This window comes from Notechis scutatus, chromosome 4, assembly GCF_049901735.1.
Source record: "Notechis scutatus isolate UNSWTSFEM ecotype Mainland chromosome 4, rNotScu1.2, whole genome shotgun sequence".
Lineage (NCBI taxonomy): Eukaryota > Metazoa > Chordata > Lepidosauria > Squamata > Elapidae > Notechis > Notechis scutatus.
This window is the reverse complement of record NC_142012.1, coordinates 131119524-131145409: the sequence shown is the minus strand read 5'-3', so window position 1 is coordinate 131145409 and position 25886 is coordinate 131119524. Positions and strand designations below refer to the sequence as shown.

The 25886-nt window shown below is 34.2% G+C and overlaps 2 protein-coding genes across 3 annotated transcripts in view; one reads left to right on the top strand and one right to left on the bottom strand.

Annotated features, from left to right (window-relative positions):
- Window positions 1–393, bottom strand: part of HDLBP (high density lipoprotein binding protein) — a 61050-nt gene extending 60657 nt beyond the window's left edge. Inside the window, exon 1 of the mRNA XM_026694867.2 lies at window positions 331–393. The gene's annotated coding sequence lies outside the window, so the exon portion shown is untranslated. The remainder of the gene's footprint in view (window positions 1–330) is intronic.
- A 6-nt stretch (window positions 394–399) lies between these two features.
- Window positions 400–16472, top strand: SEPTIN2 (septin 2). Of its 2 annotated transcripts, none has more exons than XM_087964967.1 (12): window positions 400–773; window positions 4813–4842; window positions 6482–6605; window positions 7007–7093; window positions 7760–7883; window positions 8345–8479; window positions 9742–9859; window positions 10204–10305; window positions 11289–11434; window positions 12810–12893; window positions 15012–15069; window positions 16333–16472. In XM_087964967.1, exons 2-12 carry the CDS (start codon window positions 4834–4836, stop codon window positions 16435–16437), a joined length of 1092 nt encoding a protein of 363 aa, XP_087821093.1. In that variant the 5' UTR covers window positions 400–773; window positions 4813–4833; the 3' UTR covers window positions 16438–16472. The 2 variants fall into 2 exon arrangements, with proteins under 2 accessions (XP_087821093.1, XP_026550701.1); XM_026694916.2 differs by having other exon boundaries at window positions 490–735.
- The last annotated feature ends 9414 nt before the right edge of the window (window positions 16473–25886 follow it).

Genomic DNA, 25886 nt, shown 5'->3' with positions numbered 1-25886 from the left:
GCTTTTTGGTGAATTACATACAAAGACAAAATTGGTAGGATTCACATTTTTTCAAGAAATGCCTCTAATAATATATTTGCCTAAAATCTTTCCAGTGTGCAGGATGAGAATACCGCGAGAGACATCACGTGTCCTTCAGAAACCAATTGAAATTAAAGACACCATAGAGTTACAATTGAGGACTACCGAAGAGTTACCGCACTTGAAGGCCTATTCACTAATTCGACAATCTTTCATAAAACCGGTGTCCACATAACAATTTTTCCTTCAGTCTCTTGCTAATTTCTTCCTTTTATTGTGTTCAGAATGTGAAAAAGTATACAAACCTACCTCGCATGGACTCGCAACACTCCTAAGCCGAATAGGAAGAGCTTGCCGCCATCTTGGTGAAGGAAAGAAGCTATCCGTCACCCGCTAATATCTGAAGGAGGAAGCTCCTCCTCCATCGTTGCCCTTTTTTAAAAAAAATCACTATAGCAACCGGAAGAGGAGACGTGTTGGCAGGAGGATGGCGCACGCGCTTTTGTTACCAGCAGCTTTGACGTTTTTTTGTCGCGCGCGAAGGCGTGAAGGCTTTTCAAGGGGGGAGGAGAAACGATTTTGCCTCATGAGCTGCGTTTGTGAAGAGATTCAAGCATGCGCATGCGTTGCTGGACTCTGTGAAGCTGTTGGGCGGGTTCGGAGATTGCGGCGGCGGCGGCAGCGACTTAGGATCGACTTTGGGGCGGCTCCCAGGTGCGGCATCTCCTGCTGTGCGATTTCTCTTGAACTGGGTAACTTGCAGGGATATACGGTGGTTGACGGTGGCTGCAGTTTTTTATTCTGAGAGAAACGGGGAGCAGACGCCTTCTTTCGGCGGGATGAGAATCTGCCCGTCCCGCTCCTTAATTTGCATCCTCCCTTCCCCATTCTCTAAAGCCGCCGTTCTTGCCACACCTGGGTGTGCAGTAAAGGAAAAGGGGGTGGAAGAGTGAGGAAGGAGAGTGAGGAAAATCGGGTAGGTTGGCCGTGGTGTAACGGGGTTATTTCGTTTACCAAATTCAAGAGGCGATTTCGCAGTTTTCAGGGGACGATTAGGAAACGGATCCCGCCTCTCAAAAAAAAATTATAATAGGAAAAAGTCGTGGGGGAGGAGGGAGGTGATTTGAACACAGTTTCTTCCGCTCCATCTTGGTCTCCCAAAAAAGTGTGTTGAAGAGAGGCTGGGTGTTGAAAGAAGAAGAAAAAATTCTCGGGTGCATGGCCAGTCTTAAGTCCACCCCAGTCTTAAGAAATTTTAAAGGATTTCATGAATCGGATTTTGATCTATTATTCTATACACACACAAACACACAGCCACACGATAGCTTGGTTTCCATACAGCTAAAAGTTACCTGGATGCAAAAGACTCCGTTAGAAGTGGAAAAGAGGCAAAGACTTTAAAATAAGCGGGGAGGAGAGGAAACAGAAATTGCCCGGTTTAAGTGACATTCCCGGCTACATGTTGGGGAGTCTACCTCTCGGAGAAGAAAGATACTGATTCTTTTTCTTACATTGGAGATGTTGATGGAGAAGAAATCTTGATTATTTTACAACTTAGGGCATCTTTCTTTCCCAAGCATTTGAAAACATCAATGCAGTTCCTACAAATCATGCAAAATTCCCAACAATAATAATACTGGGTCAGGATTTTCTCTCTTCCTTATTTATTACTTTTGTGCCGAGTATCATGGCATGTTTCTATATCTGGCACTGGACTATGTTGTTCCCTGTATTTCCAGATTTTTTTTAAGTTAGAAAATCACCTCTCAAAGACTTCTTTGTCCATTCTGTTGTAGAGGAACCCTTTGTCAGATGATTTCCTTCTCTGGCTCTCTCTTTGTAAAGAAATCTGGAATGACTGATTGTATTCAAACTGATTTTTACAAAGCTTCATATCTTAATTTTACTCCCTCAATTTTTTATTAAGTGCTTTTGTTTTGAACAATTAGTAATGGTAGATTTTCCATTTAAGGATATATACTGAAAATCTGACTTTAATTACTGACATCCTTTTTGTTCTTTGTTGTCAGTATGTTTTTTCAGTTTAAAGAGCTGTCATGTAATATATTTTAAAAAATGGGCCTATATAACTATTCTATGTAATAAAATATAACATTTACTGTAAGATTTGGGTTCTGTTTCTATCAAAATGGATCTGCATCTGCTATGCCTTTTGTAGTCCTGTTTTTGCTCTCTTTAACTAATTCCTTGAAATTAACCTTTCCTCTATAAATTCATTATGCACGATATATTAATCACCCTGGGTTTTTTCCAGAAATCATATTTTTCTCATCCAGAGCCTTCATCATCATATCCAGCATCATTTTTAATATCTCCCATCAATTTAATTCCACTTGTTTCTGTAACACTTTGCAACATATAGTAATTCTGCTTCAGGGAGGTTCATTATATAATTTTTCCATTCATTCTAGCAGGTGATTAATCTGCCTTCTCGTTTTTAGTATATTACTTAATACTGCCTTTTGCTATTGTTTTGTTTGTATTCTTCACTTTTTTCACATATTTTTTTCTCAAGGTCCTTTTTTGAAATAGCCTGTTCAGAAACTGTAACTACCTTTGTTATTTTACTTATTCACTCAGTTTTTCATTATAAAAATATCAGTATTACTTTCAAGTACTAATTTCTTTGCTGTATGTAGACATGAATAGACTTACGCACTATGTCACAGGTGTCAAACTCCATCGTGTCATGTGACATATTCCAACATTTTTTGTCTTTGCAGAGCTGGGGTGGGTGTGATCTGCATGTGATACATCCGGCCCAGAGGCCTCCAGTTTGACACCCCTGCTCTATGTATTCAAAATGTATTCCTCTGTGCAGATACTCACCAAATAGTCAGAATTCTCATTCTCTCTTTGATCACAGAATGGCTCAGTCATTTTTCTGCACTCTTTCATCTCATTCTCCCTGCCCCGCTTCCATTTTTGTCATGTAACAATTTATAATATAAAATAAAAATCAGCTCTGTTTCTGCAAATATTACCATTGGATTCCTGAATTAATACATACCCAGAACAACCTAAATGGCATCAATACATAGTTCTCCTTTCATTCATAATTAAACTTATATCTTCATTTGCATGCTATCTTCATTAGCTCTACTCTGTGAAATCAGGCCACCTTCATTCAGTTCTATTGCATCATTTGTTATATTTTGATAGTCATGCAAGAGATACATATTCTTTACTATTTACTTTTCTTACATTCAAAGATTTTTTGGTCTTCATATTCTAAGCCTATCCTATGGCTTAAGATAGTAGTTTGTAAGTTACTACTACCATCATGGGTATGTCTCACCTGGCATTCTTCACCTAGCCTTCATTGTGAGAGAGATGGGGCTCTGTGTTGTCATTCGGATGATTAAAAGTAAAAATAATAATAAAAAATTAATGCAACTTACTGATCATGTCACCAGAACATTCATGGGAAACAGACCAGTCTTATAAGTTAAAATTAAGCTTTATGTAAAACATGAAAAATATTTTTCCTTTATTCAAACTGCAGTCCTTCTGTAGGAAAATGTGTTGAAGTACAGAGCTGCAGGATCCAATCTGGGCCAGTTACCAGGACCAGAGGTTTAGTCTTCCAGGCTTTCGGACGTGCTGGAGCCCATTTTCAGGGAACTTCTCTCTAGGAGCTTGAGGACACACACTGCTAGAGAGATGTGCCCTGAAGATGGGCTACAAAATGGATCCAAAACATCAAAAGACTAAACCTCTGGTCCTGGACTAGTGAGAACAATCAACCAATGGAACAGCTTGCCCTCGGAAGTTGTGGGAGCGCCATCACTTGAGACTTTCAAGAAGAGATTGGACTGCCATTTGTCAAAAATGGTGTAGGGTCTCCCGCTTGGGTGGGGGGGTTGGACTAGATGACCTACAAGGTCCCTTCCAACTCTGGTTATCTGGAGACAGAACCAGGTTGGATTCTGCAACATTTTCCTGGGACATATATATTTGCCTTCATTCATAAATACAGAGCTGTTCAGAAAAGATCTGTCGCTTGATTTAAAAAAATAGAAAAGAAAATGTAATGCTGCCAGCAGGTCACAAGATGTCACAGGTATATTACAAATAGAGCATTACTGCTGAGAAGGAGAGAGAGAGTGGGGAAGGGGGAGAGGGATTATAGGATTTTAAAGAAAGAATATCCTCATGCAGATCTTGAAATAAATTCATACTACACAGAAGGAAAAAATAAGAAAATTTCTGCTATGCTTTATTTTCTTTTTTCCCATAATTTTATGACGTACATATGGAAACATGATTAATTTATTTTTTTCCTAACTACTTGTATAAGGATTATGCTTATAATTCATGTTGTCTTGTATTCTTGTAGGGACTGCACCAGTAGAGGGTAAACCAATTTCATTGTATATATGTTGTACAATGACAATAAAGGCTTTGAACGCTTAAATAATGTTACCTGAAATATTATTCTGCTTCAGTTTTCCTGAACTTCCTGCAAGTTTCAGTAAATTAATTTTAGATGTGTTGGGAAGTTTCCCAGCCTCAGTTCACACTTCTGCAGTTCTGATTATAGATTGGAAATCAGGGTTTTTTCCCTTTAACAGAGTGATGGGCTAGAATAATCTAATTTGTATATTTTATATTTTTACCAACAAATGAATCTCTTAAACTTCACTAGCTTTATTTCCATGTAACTATATCTATGCATGTATGTTTGCTGTACAAACATAACTTGATTATAAGACATGCAATAAGATCTTTTCTAACAAATAATATATTGCTTTGTTTGGTTTTTTTTAGTTTGTACAAATTCATAGAAACATGTCTAAGGTAAGGAATGCCTTTGTTAATCAGTATTTGTTGATTTCCACATATAATAGACAATTTGTATACATAAATTGTTTATATTCTATATTTCATTATTTTAGAGCATGTGAATTGTATTAATGTGAGATGTAGGTTTTTATAATTAATAGATTAATTAAATATTAATTTGATAATTAACATTTATGCAAGAAAATACTCAAAAAACTCATCTTGTGGCTAGTCATGTATTCATGAATGCATCTATTTAATATTGCTACACTCTATACTAGTTCCATATATTACATTTGCAATAAAATAAATATATTTGCTAATGTGGTAAGCAAAAAACTTCTAATTTAAAGAACACATTTAAAAAATTAATTAGCTTTACTGGTGATACATTTTTAAAAGAATGTGATTAATATTGTGCTAGTGAAGGTTATTTAATAATGGTTGAATTCCTTAAGGAGTTGATTGTTAGGAAACAAAAGTCAGAAAATAAATGCTTTTTAAATCCTCACATTTTTGCATGTAATATCAAGCAAAAAGGATCAGGACCATTGCTTGAACTGTAGCTCAAAATTCATGCCTATATAAAATAGTCTGATCAATTAATGGTCAGTACTAAATCGATGGTAGATAAGAACCCACAGAATTTAAGGGGGCTGGATTTGAATCTCTTATGGCAATTTAAAGACTCTAAACTGATGATGCATTTAACTGCAGCCTCTAGCTGTGACTGCTCTTCTACAAAAAGTTCATTTTTCTTAAGGATAATACATTCAGTATTTTTTGTATCCCTGCATTTAAGATACAATTTGTTTATATCATGTAATAAAAATAGACTCATTTCAGAAATGTCAAAACTAATCTATTTTTACCAAGTTAATCAGAAACTAAAATCATGTTTCTGTTATACTTAAATATTTCCTAGGAGATGAGTCACAATATGTTCTATTTTCAGAAACCAATGTGAAATAAATGGAACATGAGATTTGGGTCAATAATGGTTGTGCAAAGTCAAAGTAGAATATAGAAGAATAGTTGGAAGGGACTTTGGTGGTCTTCTAGTCCAACCCCCTGTAACTTTAACAATTTCTTCCAATAGCTTGTTAGTAATTACTAATTCTAAACCAATTATTGAACTACCGTGTTTCTCATATAATAAGACCGGGTCTTATTTTTTTTTGAGCCCCGAAAAAATGGCTAGGCTGTCTTTTCGGGGGTGACTTAATTCCCCCCCTTGCATCTTTGGGCGGGCGGGCAGCGACGGCTTGGATGTTGACCTTGGCGTTGGTGGGGCACTTCGTATCAGGGTCAACGCAGGCAGCACCATATCCAGGTGTGCAACAAAAGTACTTCCTAACGGCAAGCCTCCCCACCATTCCCCACCATTTCGCAAGTTTTAATATAGGCCTTAATTTGGGGGGAGGGGCTTAATTTCATTTCATGCCTATAAAACATGCTGGGACTTCCTATTGGGGGAGGCCGTATTGTTGGAGAAACAGGGTATACTTTTCAAATAACACCAAATGACTAAATTTAGTGAATATAAAGACATCTGTAACCATTTCCTCAATAATTTTTATTTAATAAAATTATTTATTTATAAAAAATAATTATACAATTTTATTTAATTTTAGTATTCTCTTTTTCTTTTCAGCAACAGCCTGCTGAAAAGTTTGCAAATCCAGAAACCCCTGGTTATGTTGGATTTGCAAACCTTCCAAACCAGGTTCATCGGAAGTCTGTGAAGAAAGGCTTTGAATTTACTCTTATGGTAGTTGGTAAGATTATTACAATTTTTTAAAATTGACATATGCACTATTACTCTTCAAGATGCCAGTTCAATTGTAGTAAAATGTACTCTTAATTTCTAAAAATTACTTGTAGTAAATTATTCTGTTTAATTGATGCATCAATATTTCAGAATGATAAATTTTTCGAAGAGCTGTGTCATAGAGCCTTTTATATAAAGAATTCATCATATGGTCTATAACTTATAATTGAATATTCAAAAATTTAGATTTATAATCAAAAAGTTATTTAGTTTTAAAATGCGTAAATCTGAACAGTAAATATGGACTTCAATGCAGAATTTCAATGAGTAATAATAGTCCATTTAAATAGTTAAGGTAATTATTTATGATTAAGCTTGTTTCTAACTGTGTTTTATATTGTTTAATAGGTGAATCTGGATTGGGAAAATCTACTCTAATAAACAGCTTGTTCTTAACAGATCTCTACCCAGAAAGGATAATCCCAGGAGCAGCTGGTAAGATTAACTTTGTCCTTTCAGTACAGTCTTACCTTATTGGTTCTTAACATTGCAATAGAAAAATTAAATGGATTCTAGTGAAAAAAAATTATGTGAAGTTTTCGTGGGTTTAGTTTTAGAAGTTGTTTGACCATTTTTACTATATATGTAATTTACTCAATCACAAATGTATTCATTGTAAAACATCTTTCTTTAAAAAAGGTGTTTATGATTCTTATTGAGTATTGAAATCAGAATATATTGCAATAATTTTGGTGAAATCTGCCATCTGATCTACATTTTGCAATTAGTTTTTCTTGCAGAACAAGTGTTGATCATTTTGCTGTTTCAGTTGTAGGATGTTTTTCTTTTTATCAGCTACATGTATAGGATTATTAGAAAATCATTCATCTCAAATCATGCTTCTGTCTAAATCAGATAGGGTTGTCAACTGTGGAGTAATATCCATATTTTTGAATTAGATTAGCTAGGAACATTTCTCCTTTATAATTCTATGACACACTTTATAATTGAAAATATATATTGGGTTGCAGCATCATAATTGATTTGTCTATGAGGTATATCTTAATCAACTATCTACTGAGAATAATTGTTAATTCCTGATCCTGCCATAAAGGCTTGATGTCAGCAATCTTCTGAAATCCAGTTTTGTTTCTTTCCTAGAAAAAATTGAAAGAACTGTACAGATTGAGGCCTCAACAGTTGAAATTGAGGAAAGAGGTGTAAAACTCCGTCTGACTGTAGTAGATACCCCAGGATATGGTGATGCTATTAATTGTCGGGATTGGTATGTATGCAGTGGATGCGTTAAATTATTTAAACAATGTAATAATATAAACATTTATATTGTTTATAATTCTTAGCTTTAATGTTAAGAATTACTAAATTTAATTACATATTTCCTATGTTTTTATGTAAAGTCTCCAGGTTAATGGGTTATATGTAGAATAAGAATGATACCATTAATGGATGAACAGTTAACAACCAAAACTATAGAAAATAGCAGAAAGTCTTGTAAGGTGTTGGGATTCGGATTATTACAAAACATTTTTAATGGCTGTTTATTTCTGTATTATGCATATAACATCAAAGGGATTTATGCCTGTCAATTCATTTCTTTTGCCAATAATTCAGTTAGTTTATGGAATTGTTATTTTTAAACATTATAATTTCCTTAGGTTTAAACAACTATAAAACATCTCTGATAATGAACATTTAAACAATCATGTTTCATATTTGTTTTAATAGTTTCAGGACCATTATTTCCTATATTGATGAGCAGTTTGAACGTTATCTTCATGATGAGAGTGGCTTGAATAGACGGCATATTGTGGATAATCGAGTTCATTGTTGCTTCTATTTCATCTCACCATTTGGTCATGGGTAAGTACTATGACTGAACAGTGCTTTGGATTCAATTCCAAAAAGGTACTTTATAAGGGATCGATGCATTTATACCAGAAATAAATACATATGTTTTCGTAGATTTTCACGGGTACGGGTATGTAGGTCTAGGTGTAAGATTAAGAGTATCTTGACAACGTTTCGGCAAAGCCGAAAGCACTAGCCTGAGGATGGCGAGTGGGACCTCGCCGAAACGTTGCCAAGATACTCTTAATCTTACACAGGAAAAGACCTGAACGCACCTAGACCTACATGTATATATACATATATACATATATACTTATATACAAAAGCCTGATGATGGCAGATGAGATTCTGCTGAAACGTTGCTACAACTTTAAAAGCACCACTACTATGACGTGGGAAAATACCCGAACAAAGCTAAATGCCATACATGTAAGTACCCGCGAAAACTTAAGAAAACACACACACACACACACACATTATTTATATATATATATATATATATATATATATATATATATATATATATATATATATATATATATATATATATATATACATACATACACACACGTGTGTGTGTGTGTGTTTGTTTATAAAAAGTACATACAAACATACCTATTATGCTATTTTCTTGCAGGAAAAGATGTTAATGTAGAAAAGGATTAAAAATAGAAAAGGAAATTAAAGCATGAAATTAAAAGGAAATATAGCTAAATCTACTTTACATGAAATCCTTCACTATACTTCTCTCTCTTTCCACCTTTACAAATCATCCTCCTTCAATGCCCATACATAACTTTATACATTTTGCATGCATGCATGTGAGTACACAATAGATAACTCCTAGCTGGGGAGAAGGTTGATAGTTAATAATGTATTTACTTGCAAGTTGTCTCTAGCTTAAAAACCTAAAATTTGCATCGTAGTTTGAGTTTGTTTGGTATAAAATAGGGCCTTGGTTGTATTTGCAGCATATTGGACAGAATATGCCATAGTTTTTCAGGGGCTGCCCATGTGGCATGGTATACTTAAGATGGTAGCCAAGATCACAACTTCTCTATTTTACAGAGTTACATCTAAAAAACTGAGTTATATTTTACAATAATAATGCAGGTTGCTTCCTTGATGCAAACAAAGGAGTAATTTGATCTAAGAATCTGAATGTTTTAGAAATGTTTAAGTTTCTATGTTAACTGCTTCTGTTGATTTTTATGATTTTGTGTGTGAAAGAAATAGGAGCCTAAATGTTAGAAAGTCATAATCTGTATTTTTAGTCTCAAGCCTTTGGATGTTGAGTTCATGAAAGCTATACACAACAAAGTGAATATTGTGCCTGTGATTGCAAAAGCTGATACTCTTACGCTGAAAGAGCGGGAAAGACTGAAGAAAAGGGTGAGTTTTTTTCCCTTTAATTTAAGCCTAGCCTAAAGAAAAACACGATTCTTATATCTTGGGCATAATAGGCCTTTGGTCAGAATCTAATGAACACTGTGAACTTATAGGTAGTGTGTATAGCTTTAACTTTTTGAAGTGAGGTGGAATAATTGCTGGCTCTTCCAACTGCAGCACTTTGTACAATGTGTAATTCTAGGAATATGGTTTCCTGGTATTCAGAAGCTGCTTGGGTGTAAGTAGAAAAAACATACATAAAAAGCAAGCAAAAAATCCCTGTTGATTTTGCAGATGTTGAATCTCAGCCCATGTTTTATTTATATCTTACTGTCCTTTGGGGTCAGATTTTGGATGAAATTGAAGAACATAGCATCAAGATTTATCACTTGCCTGATGCGGAATCAGACGAAGATGAAGATTTTAAAGAACAGACCAGACTTTTGAAAGTAAGGACAATGTATTAAGTCAGAAATAGTTTATCCTGTCATCTTATTTAATTTCAAGAATTTATTATTTTTGCTTTGTTATTATTGCTTATCAAAGCTAGTGTCTTTAATCTGTTTCTAATCTCAGAAGGAAGAGAATTCTTAACACCAAAAGGAATTTTGATCTCAGGATTGGAAAATATGTTGTCATCCAAATTTGAATTGCATTTTTTTAAATATTATACAGTCAGAATGACAGAGTATAGAGCAGGAACTTGTAGTGAGAGTTCTTTTTTTTCTTGCTTTCTTTGCACCTTACTTCCACCTAGCACTGCAGGCCACACATGGAGAGATATAAGGCCAAGGTTCAGGTGAAAACAAGACAGTTTCATTTTAAAAGTATAGAAAAGGAATGCAAGGAGGCAATAACAGAAACTTAGATGGTTAACAGGAACATTAGAGTTAGATGAGGGCAACAGAAGATAATGAATGTAACCAGATTTTTTATCAGAAATCATTGTGGAGAAAGGATGAAAGCAGTAAAGTTAGACAAGAAATTTTAAACTGAAGAATGGTAGGATACAAGATATTATGTATTTTATTGAAAAGTGTTCAAAAAGGAAGATAAAAACTAATGTAAGAAAAAGAAAGAAAAATATAAAAAAGTAAATAAAATAGAAAAGAAAAAGATACAAAGAAATAGCTTCTGATCTTCTTTACAGCAGTTATAAGTACAATTATAAACTTACCTTTTACAGTATGGTTACAACGTAAATCTTCTGTCTATAATCTGATTTGTCTAATCATCAAAACTACAAACCATAAGTGCATTTTTGCTGTTTTATGAAAAAAGTCCATAAGGAGTTTCTAGTCAATGGCATGTCTTGTATTTTTAATAAATAGTTGACTTTCTTTTCAGAAATTTAAATTAGTGTTGATTGTTATCAAACTTCTAATTGCAAAGCACAGTGAGATTGTAAGATTATTTTTCTCTTCAATTTCAGACCAGCATTCCATTTTGTGTTGTGGGGTCCAATCAGTTAATTGAAGCTAAGGGTAAAAAAGTTAGAGGTCGTCTTTATCCCTGGGGTGTTGTTGAAGTGGAAAATCCAGAACATAATGACTTCTTAAAACTAAGAACCATGCTGATGTAAGTAAATTGCATTTATCCCTATACTTCAGTCATTGTTCACTTTATTTTTATCTCCCATACAGTACAAAGCAAGATCATTATTTTTTGTTCAACTGTTAAACAGGAGATACAGATAGTTCTTAACCTATGACCAGAGACTGGAAAATTAATTCTTAAGGAGTGAGATTGTGAAGTGAGGCACCATGTGACTGTGCCCACTTTTACAACCTTTTTTTACTACAAAGTGAATCATCCATAGTCTCTTAAGTGAGACTTCACGTATTAGCCTTTCCAGATAAACCAGACAGGAAATAAAATTAGAGGCAAATAATTCCAATATATCTTATTGTAAGGCTGCATTGATAGAATCTTGCAAGTCTGAAGGTACAAATCTCCCACTGCCACTTTTAACTGCCCAATCAAGACTCTCCCACATTTCTTCATCTCTTAAGTCACAGGGATTTCACCCTTTCTTGTCTAATTGTTCGTTAAAGAGCATCTCTTCTCCTCACCTCCAATATCATCTTCATGAGTATAATTTTGTTAACACTTTTAAATAAGAAAGTAAAAGGTAACACATTAATAGAAGTAAACAAGGAAAAAAGAAAGCAATAAACAATAAAAGAAAAAAGTACAAGAAACAAAAAAAAAGTTAAAAATAGAAAAAGACAAAACAGTGGCTTCAGATATTCTTCATAACAGCTATAAGGACAAATACATTTTGACCTTTAAAGTTACATCATTTTATTCTTTCTATAATCCATTTTGTCTAAATATCAAAACTATAAGTCACAATTTCATTTTTTTAAATTTGTATGCAAACGTCTATAAGAGGCTTGCAACAGCAGTAAATGTAGATAATGCCTTTTCTGTAATGAAATTAATTTATCCATTTCAGCAAAATCTATTCACTTAACTTACCATTCTTCCATAATGTCAAATCTTTCCATCTCTGCATAGAATAATATTTGCCTGTTAATCCTGAAATGAAAAGTTGTGGTTTAAATTTAATATTAATCTTTCAAAGCGCCTGTATCGAAGTATGTATTTGGATCCATCTTTTTTAGTTTTTTTACATGTCCACCACTCATGATAAAATGTCCCTTGATGGTGTTCATATTTCTAACATACATCTATTTGTGGAGAAATAACATACTTTAAAAAATGATTGTGTTATGTATGAAGTTATGTTATATAACTATCAAAGGGCTTGGGCAGCAATAACATTGTAGGATGTATGTATTTCAGAGTATGTTTAACCCATTGGGTTAGTCAAATTTTATATCCTGTTTTCCATTTCACTGCTTCTAATGCATAACTTTTTATTTTATAAAATTAGTTGTGCTGTATTAAATAATTATTATACCATAGGTTTGTTTTTTTGTCATTCCAGCACTCATATGCAGGATCTTCAAGAAGTGACTCAAGATCTTCACTATGAGAACTTCCGTTCTGAAAGACTTAAAAAGGGTGGCAGGTAAGTATCTCTTACTAAATCTGTGATGGTGAACCTAATGCACATGTGCCACAGGCAGCACGCAGAGCCATTTGTGCGGGCACGTGAGCCCCAGCCAGACTTACCTGCCTGCGCATGCGTGCTCCTTCCAGCTGATTTTTGGCCTGTTTGAGGCCGTTTTTGCCCTCATGAAGGCTTGAGGGAAGCCTCTGCAGCCTCGGGAGGCCAGAAAACTGGAAATACCGGAAGTACTGAAATGGGCCCGTTGTCAGCCTCCAAATACTTCCCTCAAGCCTCCAGGAAGGCGAAAATGACCTCAAACAGGCCGAAAATCAGCTGGGAGGTGTGCACATACTCAGTGCAGGTAAGGGGGCAGGGCAGGGGCGTTGCGTGCACATGCGCAGGGGGGTAGGGTGCATTGCATTGTGGGTGCTGGCGCATGCATGCTATTGTGGGTGCACTTTCGGCATACCACAACAAAAAGGCTCGCCATCACTGTACTAAATGGTCTACTGTTCTATTATATTTCAGGTTTTCTTGTCAAGTTTTGATTGCTACAATTTTTAATATATGTCAAATACTCTCCAACCATACGTAACAATGTATTTGAACTTTTCCTTTCTGTAATTATTCTACTTATATTTGAATTTCTTTTGTTTCATTTTTTACACATCCATATTTTTCCTAAGATAAATTCTTCACCCTACCCAATAGTAATCAGTCCTTTATTGCAAACATTTATCCTTTTAGCCTTCAATCACTCTCTTATATCATCAACAATCAAATTAGCCAAGCTTTTAGAGTCATTCCTTTGTTGTATATTCGTTTAAATAGACTTATACTTAAACCACATATTCAAAATAGATATTTTTCTAAACAGATACTCTCAAACAATACCTATACTTTTTCATTTTGAAGTATCTGATCTCCAATCATTTTTGCTGTATTTTCCTACCTCATTCCCACCTATTTGTGTCACCTAATAGAATAGCTTCGTTCCTCACGAAGACATTTATATACAAATCACATCTTGGTTCTTTCATTGTCACTACTCAAGTGAGGGGCATATATATAGTACTTGTATCTGAAACATATGTAGAAAGTAAAATTTAGCTTCATTAATATATTAATTTCTGTTTTAATAATTTAAATAATAAAATTTCATTTTCTGACTTAACAGTGTAATAATTCTTTCATTAATTATTGAACCTACCTTTTTATCAGGGGTGGGATGCTACCGGTTCGGCCCAGTTCTATAGAACCTGTAGCTGTGAAAAGCAGCTGACACCAAACCGGTTCGGTGTTTGGCCTACCCGCCTGTCCGGGCTCTAGGCTGTCCTTTATTCCCTGCTTTTCCCTCCTCAGCTGCTTTGCGCGGCACAGCTGAGGTTGAAAAAGCAGGAAACGAGGATTTTCAAACACTGCGCACCCGAGTGCAGCGCTTGTCAGCTGTCCAAGCAGCACAGCTGATGATTTCTTGCAAATGCTGCACACGATTGTCCGCAGTCCGGAGAACCAGCAAATCGCTCCACTGGCTGGCCCCTCCCCTCCCCACCCACTCACTCCTTACCTGGCATGCGAGCCATCCAACTTGCCTGGTTTGGTAAGTTGCTATTTTTTCTATTTCCCCCCGACCATCAGCTGTTCTGCTCTGCCGGGAGATTTAGATTAGCTAGAAAGCTGGAAATCCTTGGATTTCTTGCTTTCCAGCTAATCTAAAAGTAGAGCCGAACCTTCCTTTGGACTGAAGCTTTTCAGTGCAGACTCAGGTAGCCGATTGCAGATAGATAGATCTCTAAGTGAATCTGTGATTCTGTGAGCAATTCAATCTGTCTGCCTGCTTTGCCTGCTTTGCCTGCTTTTGGGTAAAAGTTGCTCTTTTTATTTAAAAAAATAAATATTTACATAAATATAATATTTACATACAAGCCATGGCCACCCAGTCACATGACCACCAAGCCATGCCCAGTCAGCAAGCCACACCCACCCAGTCACATGACCACCAAGCCACACACACAGAACTGGTTGTTAAGAAATTTGAATCCCACCCCTGCTTTTTATCATTTAAAAAGACACTGATTTTAAGAAAATGTTGCTATATATTTCTAAGCCTTCTTTTTCCCCCTCTCCTAAATGTAGAAAAGTTGAAGATGAAGAAGTTAATAAAGATCAAATCTTGCTTGAAAAGGAAGCAGAAGTAAGAACTTCATTTTAAAATATATATACATATATATATATATATACTGTATTTTGGATCTTCCAACCATTATGTTCATAAACAGTTCTGAATTCCTATACCACAGGGACAGAATATTATTCAGCAGGATTTTGCCAAGAAATTACAGAGTTATTAGTTAGCTTTTCTAAGGAAAAATTAAAAATTTAAAGGCATCTAGCACAAACACTTCTCAATCTGAATTCTCTGAAAAGTATCGTTCTGCAGGGGCCATAAATTTAAAATTAAAACAATTATAGCCATTCATTCGTTTTCATTTATAATTAGTGAGAAAGGAGAGGCAAATGGATCTGTATGGTTCAATCCAGATTCAAAGGGAGCGCTAATTTGATGTGATCTATGACTGATGTCCAAGCTGGAGTAAAAACTGAATTTATGTATTTTGTCAAAAAATCCTGAATGCTGTGTAGATTAGATTTATATAGCAGCAATGGGAAAGTAATCTCATGCAACTACCTAGTTAAAAGTATATTTTAAAGAAACTTCATCATACTTTGGTAATTCTTCAGGTATACAAAATACAGAATTTTAAATTGATATTGGTGACTTAAAATCAGTTTATTGCAGCCATTCAGTTCAAAAGATATTTCATTCCCAGTTTTTAATAACCAAATATGGACTGGTAACTTTATTTGGATTTAGATATCATAGTATCCTGCTTTAATAGTTGCTTTAATACTGAATTTTGTCATTCAGACAATGGTTTATTGTTGCCTGTTAGTATAATTTACCTGGTTTGTATCTCTTAGATTTGTATAATGAAAGAAAATCTTATTTCACAATGGCCTTGATGTTAATTCATGTGAATTGAATCCATTGATCTCTATAGAATTTGTTTAAGCATCATACTAAAAATGTAAAAAGCAAACCAGAAACTGAAAAATGCAGTCCCAGTTGCTGAATTCTAGTTCTCAGCATCTATAACCAATGTCTCCACTGGGAGATATGATGGTGTCTATAATTCAAAAATATATGGATAGACAGAGGTTTCTTACCTGTACTGCACATCAGTTGTGAGGAATAGGGGATAAAAGTGGGAAAGAATTTGGCCTCATGATACCATTACCACATTCTACAAAAGAACCATAGTTTTAGATGAAGGATTCAAATCTCATTTTTTAATTGAGGACATTCTGGTTTAATACTTTTATTGTAAGCTGCCAATGCACTCCGTTAGTTGGAGGAATGACTAGCCAATGTAGAAATGATATTCTTTTGTTTTAGCTTCGCCGCATGCAGGAAATGATTGCAAGGATGCAGGCACAGATGCAGATGCAGCGGCAGGGAGGTGAAGGAGATAGCAGTGCAACTCATGGATACAAAGTTTGAATTATTTGGTAAGAACACTTTTATACTAAAACTAGCATATATATATAAAATATTGCTTTGAAAATTACAGTATTACAGATTTGATCTTTTTATCATGATTTTGACTTTTAGATAACTTTAAGAGTGACATGAATACAATTTGCAGTGTCCTGCAGTCACATGACCATTATTTTCTGTATTGTTGGTTTTCAACACTCACTTCCCATTTCCAGCAAAAAAAAATGCCCATTGAAAAAATGGACTCATTTAACAGCTGCCACGTTTGCTTAATGAATGTGATATATGCTTAATAATTAATTAGTGCATAGTTAATGACAACCGCAACAGTCATAAAAACAGGCATGGCCATGGTCATCACAGAATGTTATGCAGTAAATGTTATGCAGTAACATTCTGTAACAAAGGAATATAACTACTATGGCAGCCAAAAAAACAGTGTATGCATACATAGTTGGGGATATTTCCTTTTTTTTTAGCAAAACATTGCAAAGAACAGGAGGGAGTTAACATAAGCTAACAAAAAGAGAGGAAAAATGACTAGAACAATATACTCTTGTGATTCCCTGTGATCTTTATGCTGTAATCTTTCTTTATAATATGTATCTTATGAAATGGTGCCATTATTATTTTATTAGTAAAATTTGTAGGAGGAATCTATAAGTATTGCTCCTTCCCAGATTTGTAATTGAAAAGTTTGGTTATCATTGTTGCTATATATATTAGTTATAATTCATTTTTAAAAAGTATGCATGACCATGTAACTTGTAAATATTCTCTTTTCATCATTGCAGATAACTCATTAATTGGAATCATTTAAGATTTAAGACACAGAGCTTATTTTGTGGGGAGAGTTACTACTTATCCTGCTGTGACTTGGAAGGTCTGTTAACATTCAGCAAACAAATATATAGTTATTGTAATCTCTATTTTGTAAACAGATAAGATTTCTTTAATCTTTTTAAAATGTTAAACACAATATGAGTTTGTTATGATTTACTGATACTTTATTGAGCTGATTTTACTATGCAGACTACACAAAGTTTAGATTTTCCCTAGCCTGTTGTTCATCTGATACTCTGGACTAATGCCACTGAGAAATTGTTCTTGTTTTTTGCACTCGATATATAAATTGATTATATCCACGTTATATTTATGGTTTAAATTCTTATTCTTAATTTTCCTTGATTTCCTTTTTACAGCTGACATGATTATTTGAAAGTCCCTTTAAGTTACTTACTCTATAAATATTATGTCTTGCCTATTTCTCTGAATTGTCTTTGTTAAGGTTTTCATAGGAAAGACTAAAGAAAGTCTTAAAAGGAATGTTCATTTTTTTGGAATAGAGACCTTTGTGTGCAGACTGACCAACAAGAAAATAAGTGATAATATTTGCAATTTTTCAATGTTACTCTTTTTATATGCAGGTAGTCCTTGACCTACAACCATAATTGAGCCTGGAATCTTAGTTGAGTGAAGCAGTTGTTAAATGACACATTACATAACTGCTTCCCTCAATGACTATCATCCTGGCTCATTCATTTATAGTTGTTAAGTGACCATGCCAGTGGTGGGCTGCAACCGATTTAACAACCGGTTTGGTGAGCGCGTGCTAGCTACTCCCTGATGATCCCAATATACCCATGATGTACATACATACTGACAGACATGCATACTGTACTTGGAAATACTGGAAAGAGGGTGACTTAATCTAATGTCCTCCAGGTTTCCAACATTAAAAAAAAAAGTCATGGCATTTTCATCTTGATTGTTGTTACACCCAGATTATCAAAAACCGGATGTGGTCCATATTTTAGTCTGCATTTACTATGTTCCAAAATAAAATCCAAATTATATTCCTTTAAGTCTGCAATGAATGATATATAGACATAGTAAAAATGTTCAGCCATTTATTAATTCAGTATTTTCATTTTTAAAAGGGGATCACAGAAAAATTTCACTTGGAAGTTGTAATTTATTTGGAAAATATAATACTAGTCTGAAGAGTTTCCACTAATAGTACTTTTTTCCCTTGGAAAGACGATAATTGTTTGACACCTTCTGTTCAGAAGTAATATCTACAATCTTTTTGTGTCCTACATAGGTTATATTACTGGGTTAAATTATGCTACTTGATTTGAACACACTTGTTTACCTAGAATGTTTTAGATCTGGGTTGATTTTGGTATTATTTGTATGAAGCTGTAATTATAATTAAATAGCAAGGAGAAAAATTCCTAGTATTTTGAAAACCTATGAAAATGTGAATGTGTGTGTCAAATAACTAGCATAAGCCGAACCCTACTGTACATTAGTTTTCATTAACTGACTTTAAAGAATTGTTCAATATTTTTAAACATATTCTATTCATCTGCATGTATTGTTTGCTGAGATTAGACCATTATATACTTTAACTTAGTCTTTACTTGTGGTTCTACATTTTAAGAATTTTGGCTTTTATGATCACTTATAAAATCCATACTGCTAAAATTTACTTCCTGAACAGCTGTAATTTACTAATTTGAATTGTATCTTTTAAAGTAAGGTTAAAAAATTTTTAACAGTGTATTTCCATGAGGTTGAATGATGTTTTCCAGTCTGCGCCTGATATAGGAATAACAAAGTATCTGTACCTATTTCCATGAACTAAGCTACATTTGAATATTCATATTCAGACTAGAATAAAAAATGAATTTATCAAGGTTTTGGGAACCTGAAAAATGGTTTGCATCACAAATGGTCTTTGTCTTTTGTTTTTTGAACTAATATAATTACAATTTTAGGAGTATATTGTTATCTACGTTAACACTTTTACTGGATTTTTATAACTGGGGTACTCAAAGGGCTACTTTTTGTATAAGACAGTATTAACCTATAATTGATTTCCTGTACCTTAATTGTAGCCCAGATTTTTAATAAACCTAATAAACTGTTATGTACAAATCTGCTGAAGTATGTCGTTATATTAAATGAAGTATGGTAGCTAATTAAAAACAGTTTCTTGGAAAAACTGTTGATGACAGAGCTTAAAATAATATGTTCCATTACACAAAAACATTTACATCAACCAGTTGTTTTGCTGAGGACATGTATTACCAAAATATTAATACTCTTAGAAGTTGGGCAAGATACACATAATAACATTTGGTTCCATACGAACCTCATTGTTTCACAACTCTTATTATCCCATCTTCCTTTTCAGTGGTATCAGAACATTGACATGAACTTCCAATATTGTCATTAATGATATTAAAGGCTCATACTTAGTTCAACAATATTTGGATATGTGCCTAAAAAGAACAGTTTCCCAAGTATAGATAAAGGTAAAGTTTCCTCTGCCCTGTTGTTTCGGACTCTAGGGGGCAGTGCTCATCTCTGTTTCTTAGCCAAGGAACCCAGACTTATCCAAAGATATTTCCATGATTGTGGCCAGCATGACAATATGCTGAGGCGAATGGAACACTGATCTTCCCACCAAAGTATACCTATTTATATACTTGCATTTGTATGCTTTCGAACTGCTAGGTGAGCAGGAGTTGGGGCAAGGAACAGGAGCTCACCCTGTCATACAGCATTTTCAGCTGACAAGCTCAGTGTCTTTAACCACCAGCCACCGAACATATACCCCAAGTATAGATTGTTCTATATTTATTAATAAAAGTACCGATTGTCTTAATGTCAAATTGAGGTATTTTCTGTCTATCCATCTCTGAGATCTTAATTCTTCCCATCACTTTTTACATCAGTTTCATTCTTCTGCAAGTGAAAACTTCACAGAAGAGTGAATCTATGGCAAAATGCTAATATATATTACCTCATCACAAGTAGAAGTGGAGCTGAACCAGTAATGGAAAGTACTAGATTAGAAATTGGGAGACTGTAAATTGTAGTTATCTCTGTCATGAAAGCTAGCTTTGATTTGGGACCAGTCATGTTAACCAACTTCCAAGGCCAGATATAAATATAATAGATAAGTCATACTTGATATGAGTGACAAAGAGGAGTTCTTGTACTAAAAAGATATTGACAAAATTGCTTGCAAAAAAACAAACAAACCATAGACTAGCAATGGTGTTATCTATGACACACATATCAAATTTGATACTACACAACATTTTAGGTGACCCATCAGCTATTTACATGACTCCAGAGACACTGCAACGGTTGTAAGTTTGGGCAGGGTAGTAACTTCCTTCTTCAGAGTTAAGCAAAAACTGCATGTGTTGGTTTTAATTTGACCTCTGTCTTAGCAGTTGGTTAATAATTATTATTCATTTGGCATTATGTGTTTATTACTTAAATTACTATTTTGCATGTGTCTGAGTCTGTTTATTTATATTTCATTTTTGTAATTATAGGATGTTTCTTGATATAGCACCACACAATTGAACTGTATTTAAAAAATGAACATATAAGGAGTTCTGTTTTATTCCAAGTCTAGCTGGAAGAATCTTACCAGATTTACCCTGGCTGAATTCACACATCCAAGCTACTGTAAACTAGCCATTTTTAAAACAATTCACAATAAATAAAATACTGAAGAAAAGGAAACTAAATAACGTGCAAACTTAGTCCAAGCATTCCCATTTGATTTGGCTTTATTTTGTTTTGGTGTTGGAATATGACAGTCTAGCTAAGCTTTTGCCAGACACATTTGATGTTTTAACATCTTGTTTATCTTTCATCATGTCTCCTTAGATGCCTCAAGTTTTTGAGGAAGTCTGAATGAAATTGAGGCAGAGGGAAAATGCTATAATCTCACTACATGCTTCCAAGAACATCCATTTCTACATTCATTAATCTACAATTAAATGAAGCATAGTCAGAGTAGGCCAGTGAGTACATCACACCCTTTGTAGCTCTGATTTGCATCTACTCTATACAAGTGTGTATTGGAGAGATTCAAAAATAGTCATTCAAGCTTACTGCATAATGTTAACTTTAGTATTTTAAAAGATTACTGTGTTCTAAGTTTACAAAGTTACATTGGTTCACATGGACAGGAGCCCAAGTGCAGTTTGCAAGCAGTGCAAATTAGGGGTTTTAATACTGTGGTGGAATAAGAGAGCCAAAAAAAGACTTCATTTTTGGCAACCAAAAAGCCATTTTATTTTCAGACATAACAGTCTAAACTCCGGATAACTTTTTTGCCCTCTAATGGGGCCAGGATAGACTGTGTCAAATGTGTGTGTTTACACAACAAATACAAGAAATAAACAAAAAGACTCTTGATTACATGATTATGATTTTATATAGGTAATGTTAATAGTTCTGCTTTCATAAACTGCTTGTTTACCTATGCTACTTGATTAGAATATTGGAAGAAATCCTCGGACATAGAATTCAATCCCCTGTCCAGTATAACTACAGAAATTAAAACTAAGTACTTAGTCTCTGTTTGAATACATCTATTAAAAGGGAGTCTATCATCTTCCTACATAATTGATTCCAATAATCCTAACTCACATATTTTATTTGCTGTTCTTTTATTTAAAAATAATTACTTTTACAATTTAAACAATATTATTTTAATGTGTATTAGAAATATGCACAAATCAGATATGAATTTTATTTTCAGTCCAAAACAAATACTTCATGTTCAATGAGTTCTAAACTTTTTTAGATCTGTCACAATGCAGCAGAAGTAAAATCCCAAATGTTTTTGTTGCCCTGAATTGAAAGAACCTGAAATGATTCTGGTTGAATTTTATGGAGCAATTGGAGCAAAGCCAGCATGCTTCAGTCTTTCCTTCTTCAAAAATAAACATGATGCCTCTTCTGAATGGCCTGTATATGTGTTCTCAGTTGTCTCAGCAACTCCAAACACAATATATCCCATGCACCGCTGATGTCAACATCTTTTCTACTTTCCCTCCTTTCTCTGTCACCATTACTGATGTCACAGTAGTTCACATCCTACCAGCCCAACCCATCTTGCTTTTCTCAGCACCTTCCCTTTTATTCCTACCCACCATTAGAATGTTTAAATAGACTGTGCTAGAACTAAGGACCGCATAGAAAAATGGGTTTTCCCTAGAGAACAAGGATATTTACTGTGAATGTGGCTCTATTCAAACAGCTATCCATCTTTTATAGCTATCCCTCTGGGACCAACCTGCACACTGACTTGCTGGTCAGAAGTATCCCTGCTATCAATGTGGCTTGGCATTGGGCTAGAACTCTATAAATCTATGTTTTTATTAAAGTTTTTAATCTTTTTAAAGTTAATTTAATAATTTCCTCCTTTCTAGTTCCTGCATTTCTGAGATGAGATTGGCTGTCAACGGTAAAGGAATAGGAGTAAATACACCATAGGCTAGCACATGGTAGAGTATCTCTTGGAAGAGATGTCTATGATGTGTCTGGACCTACAAATATAAACATTCAGGCACATTTTCTGTGACATTGTATGAAAATTAGATTTTGAGGAAACAGAAAGAATACAGTTGCTTCTGAAATCTACTATTAAACTGCTGAAACTACCATGAAGAGCCAATTTTTTTTAAAAAAAATCATCAAACAAATCAATCCACAGTGGAGGTAAAACGACCAGACTAAAATTATCATACTTTGGATTTAACAACACTTCATTTAGTGATCACTTGAAGTTACAACAGCACTGAAAAAATGACTTATGATCAATTTTCACACTTATGACCATTGCAGTATTTCCATGGTCACATGTTCAAAATTCAGGTACTTGGCAATTAACTTATTTATGATAGTTGCAGTGACCCTGGGTAACATGATCACTTTCTGCAACCTTCTGAGAAGCAAAGTCAATGGGGAACAAGATTCACTTAACACGTTACTAACTTAACAACTATAGTGATTCACTTAACAACTGACAACAAAAGGTCATAAAATGAGACAATGTACAACTACCTTGCTTAGCAACAAATTTTGAATTCAATCGTCATAAGTTGAGGACTACCTATATTAAGACCAAGGTTTGTTAAGTAGTCTATAATACTGGAAGAATGGAAGGAAAGGATAACTAAGGTGGTGAAGGATGAATTAAGGTATATGTACTCAATTATTGCAGTGATGGGGGCTGTAATTGGGTAGAACATCATGCTGGCAGATTTTTTTCCCAATTGCTTTAAAATCTGTTACTTGGCAATTTTCTTGTCCTAATTTTTTAAAAATCCTTTAAATAGACTGTTTTATAGTCATGACCTTTTTCATAAACATTCAAGTAGGAATAGAACTTTTGAGCTGGCCCATCACAACATTGATATTCTTATTGTATGTTTTTATTAAGAAATCAAATCTGATTTCTTTAAGCATTTCAAATAGATACCATCTGGACTGTTACATTTACTGAAGGACCAACCATATAGATTGCCAGTGGTAAGAATATCTCAGCACCATGGGTTAAATAAGATTAATTTTTTATTGAATATTCAGCAATGACAATGAAATGTCCATCATTAAACTGTACATTAATCTGTTGTATGATCATATATACTTCTAGTAATAGAAATTATTTTGAAATTGCCAATATATTTAAAATGGGTATATAGCAACTATGTATATTTTCTGGTTTAAACTTTAAATCCAACAATTCTTGTATTTTTCCTAGAATTATAACTGCATGGCTTGGATTGGATGCTAATGATATTTTTTCAAAACAAGTCTAACTATTATATAATTTGCTTCATTTTATTTGCAGTATCTCTCCCTCTTTCACCAATACTTATGTACCCTCCACTGCATTAAAATACTTTCTGTAGTTGCTAAAAATTTAAAACCAGGCAGAGTACCTGGCAAACTATTACTTTTGGATAAGATTGTGCACTAGTTGCCATTTGCTTACCAGGAATAAGGTGTTGGCATTGATCTTTAAAGCCCTAAATTGCTTACTACTGAATGCCTTGGAGGCCATCTTCCCATTATAAAACTATCTAGTTATTGAGGCTATTGGAAGATGTCTTTTTGAAAAAACAGCTATCCAAATATCATCTTTCTGGCATGTAGAAAAAGGTCATATGCATTTCTCTCAAGTTATATAATGCACTTCTTTAAGAATTGCAGTCTTCAGTATTAGAAAGCAGGTTACATTTGCAATCAATGAGATATAGTGTTATGTCCGCAGATATAAACAATTGAGCACAGGATTATTTATAACAAGATTTATTACAGGAAGGAGAAGCATACATATTGTGATTTATAAATTTAAAAAATATTTTTAATTTGAAATAATGAACAAAACTATTATTTCAGATGGAAAACAAAGTAGATTAGCTATTATTATTAGGTTGTATTTGTATCTTAAATGTACTATCTTGCAGTTAGGTCGAAAGAAAACGTAACACACAAGTCAGTAATGGGAAAGACCTGAGAACAGCAGAACAAGCCAAATATTATGCAAAAGTGAGTTTTCACTGCTAGAAAAGCATTAACAGAACTATTGTGTCATAACCATCCCATTCTGGTTTTGTATTATATCATTTGGAGTACAGGGAGGCTGGAAACCAAGCCTAATGAAAAAAGTTGAAACAACTGAATATATTTGCCCAAGGAAGAAAAGGTAAAGGAAATAAATAATAGCAATCTTCAGCAACACCTGAAAGGATAATATGCAAAAGATTGAGCAGGTTTTTCTCGTGTTGCTTCATGTGGCAACATCAGCATCATTGGGTAGAAATTGCAGGGAAGCAAATTTTGAGAAAATTTTAGGGGCAAAAAATTACTAATTCTTAAGAGATATGCAATAATGTAAGATACTGTTCAAAAAGATAGTTGTACCCTTTTGGATAGAAGTATTTAAGCAAAGACTTGGCTATCTACCAGGGATATTTAGTAGCATCTGACATTGTAGATCTTGTATTGAGTGATCATAGAGCTGGATTGTGTTAGATGATTTGATTTCCAAAGTCCATTCCAATTCTTGTGAGTTTCTTATGAATCTAATCTTTGCTATAATAAGAAAGCTGCCAGCATAAGGGTGCATTGTCCCTGATGTTTTCTGTGTTTTCTTGCTAGGAAGTATTTTATGGTACAGAAAAACAGCATGATAAAGGACGTGAAAATCATATTCTAGGAAATGAGACAAAGCCAACATCACAGAATTAAAATGAAATTGGATTGTTAGTGTTCCATGCTATAAATACTGAATGAAAATGTGCTCAGTAATGCCTTAATTTTAGTGCTTTTAAAAACTTTATTTTCTGGAATAAAGGTTTTCTAAAATTCCACCTATTTTTTTAAACAAGAGAATTACAATTTTTTTTTTCTTAGATTGGTTGGAAGCATTGCCTCCTTCCTCCTTTATTTCCCCGCTTTGGCTCTTTAGAGCACAAACTTGGCATCAGTTGGGGTTCACTAGAAAAGCAAAAGGCCATAAAAATAAAACCACAAGGTGGAAGCAGCTTAAGAACTGCATGAACACCTGCAGTCATATTGTGTTTGACTGTTACCATATATTAAATACAGCTGATCTATGATTT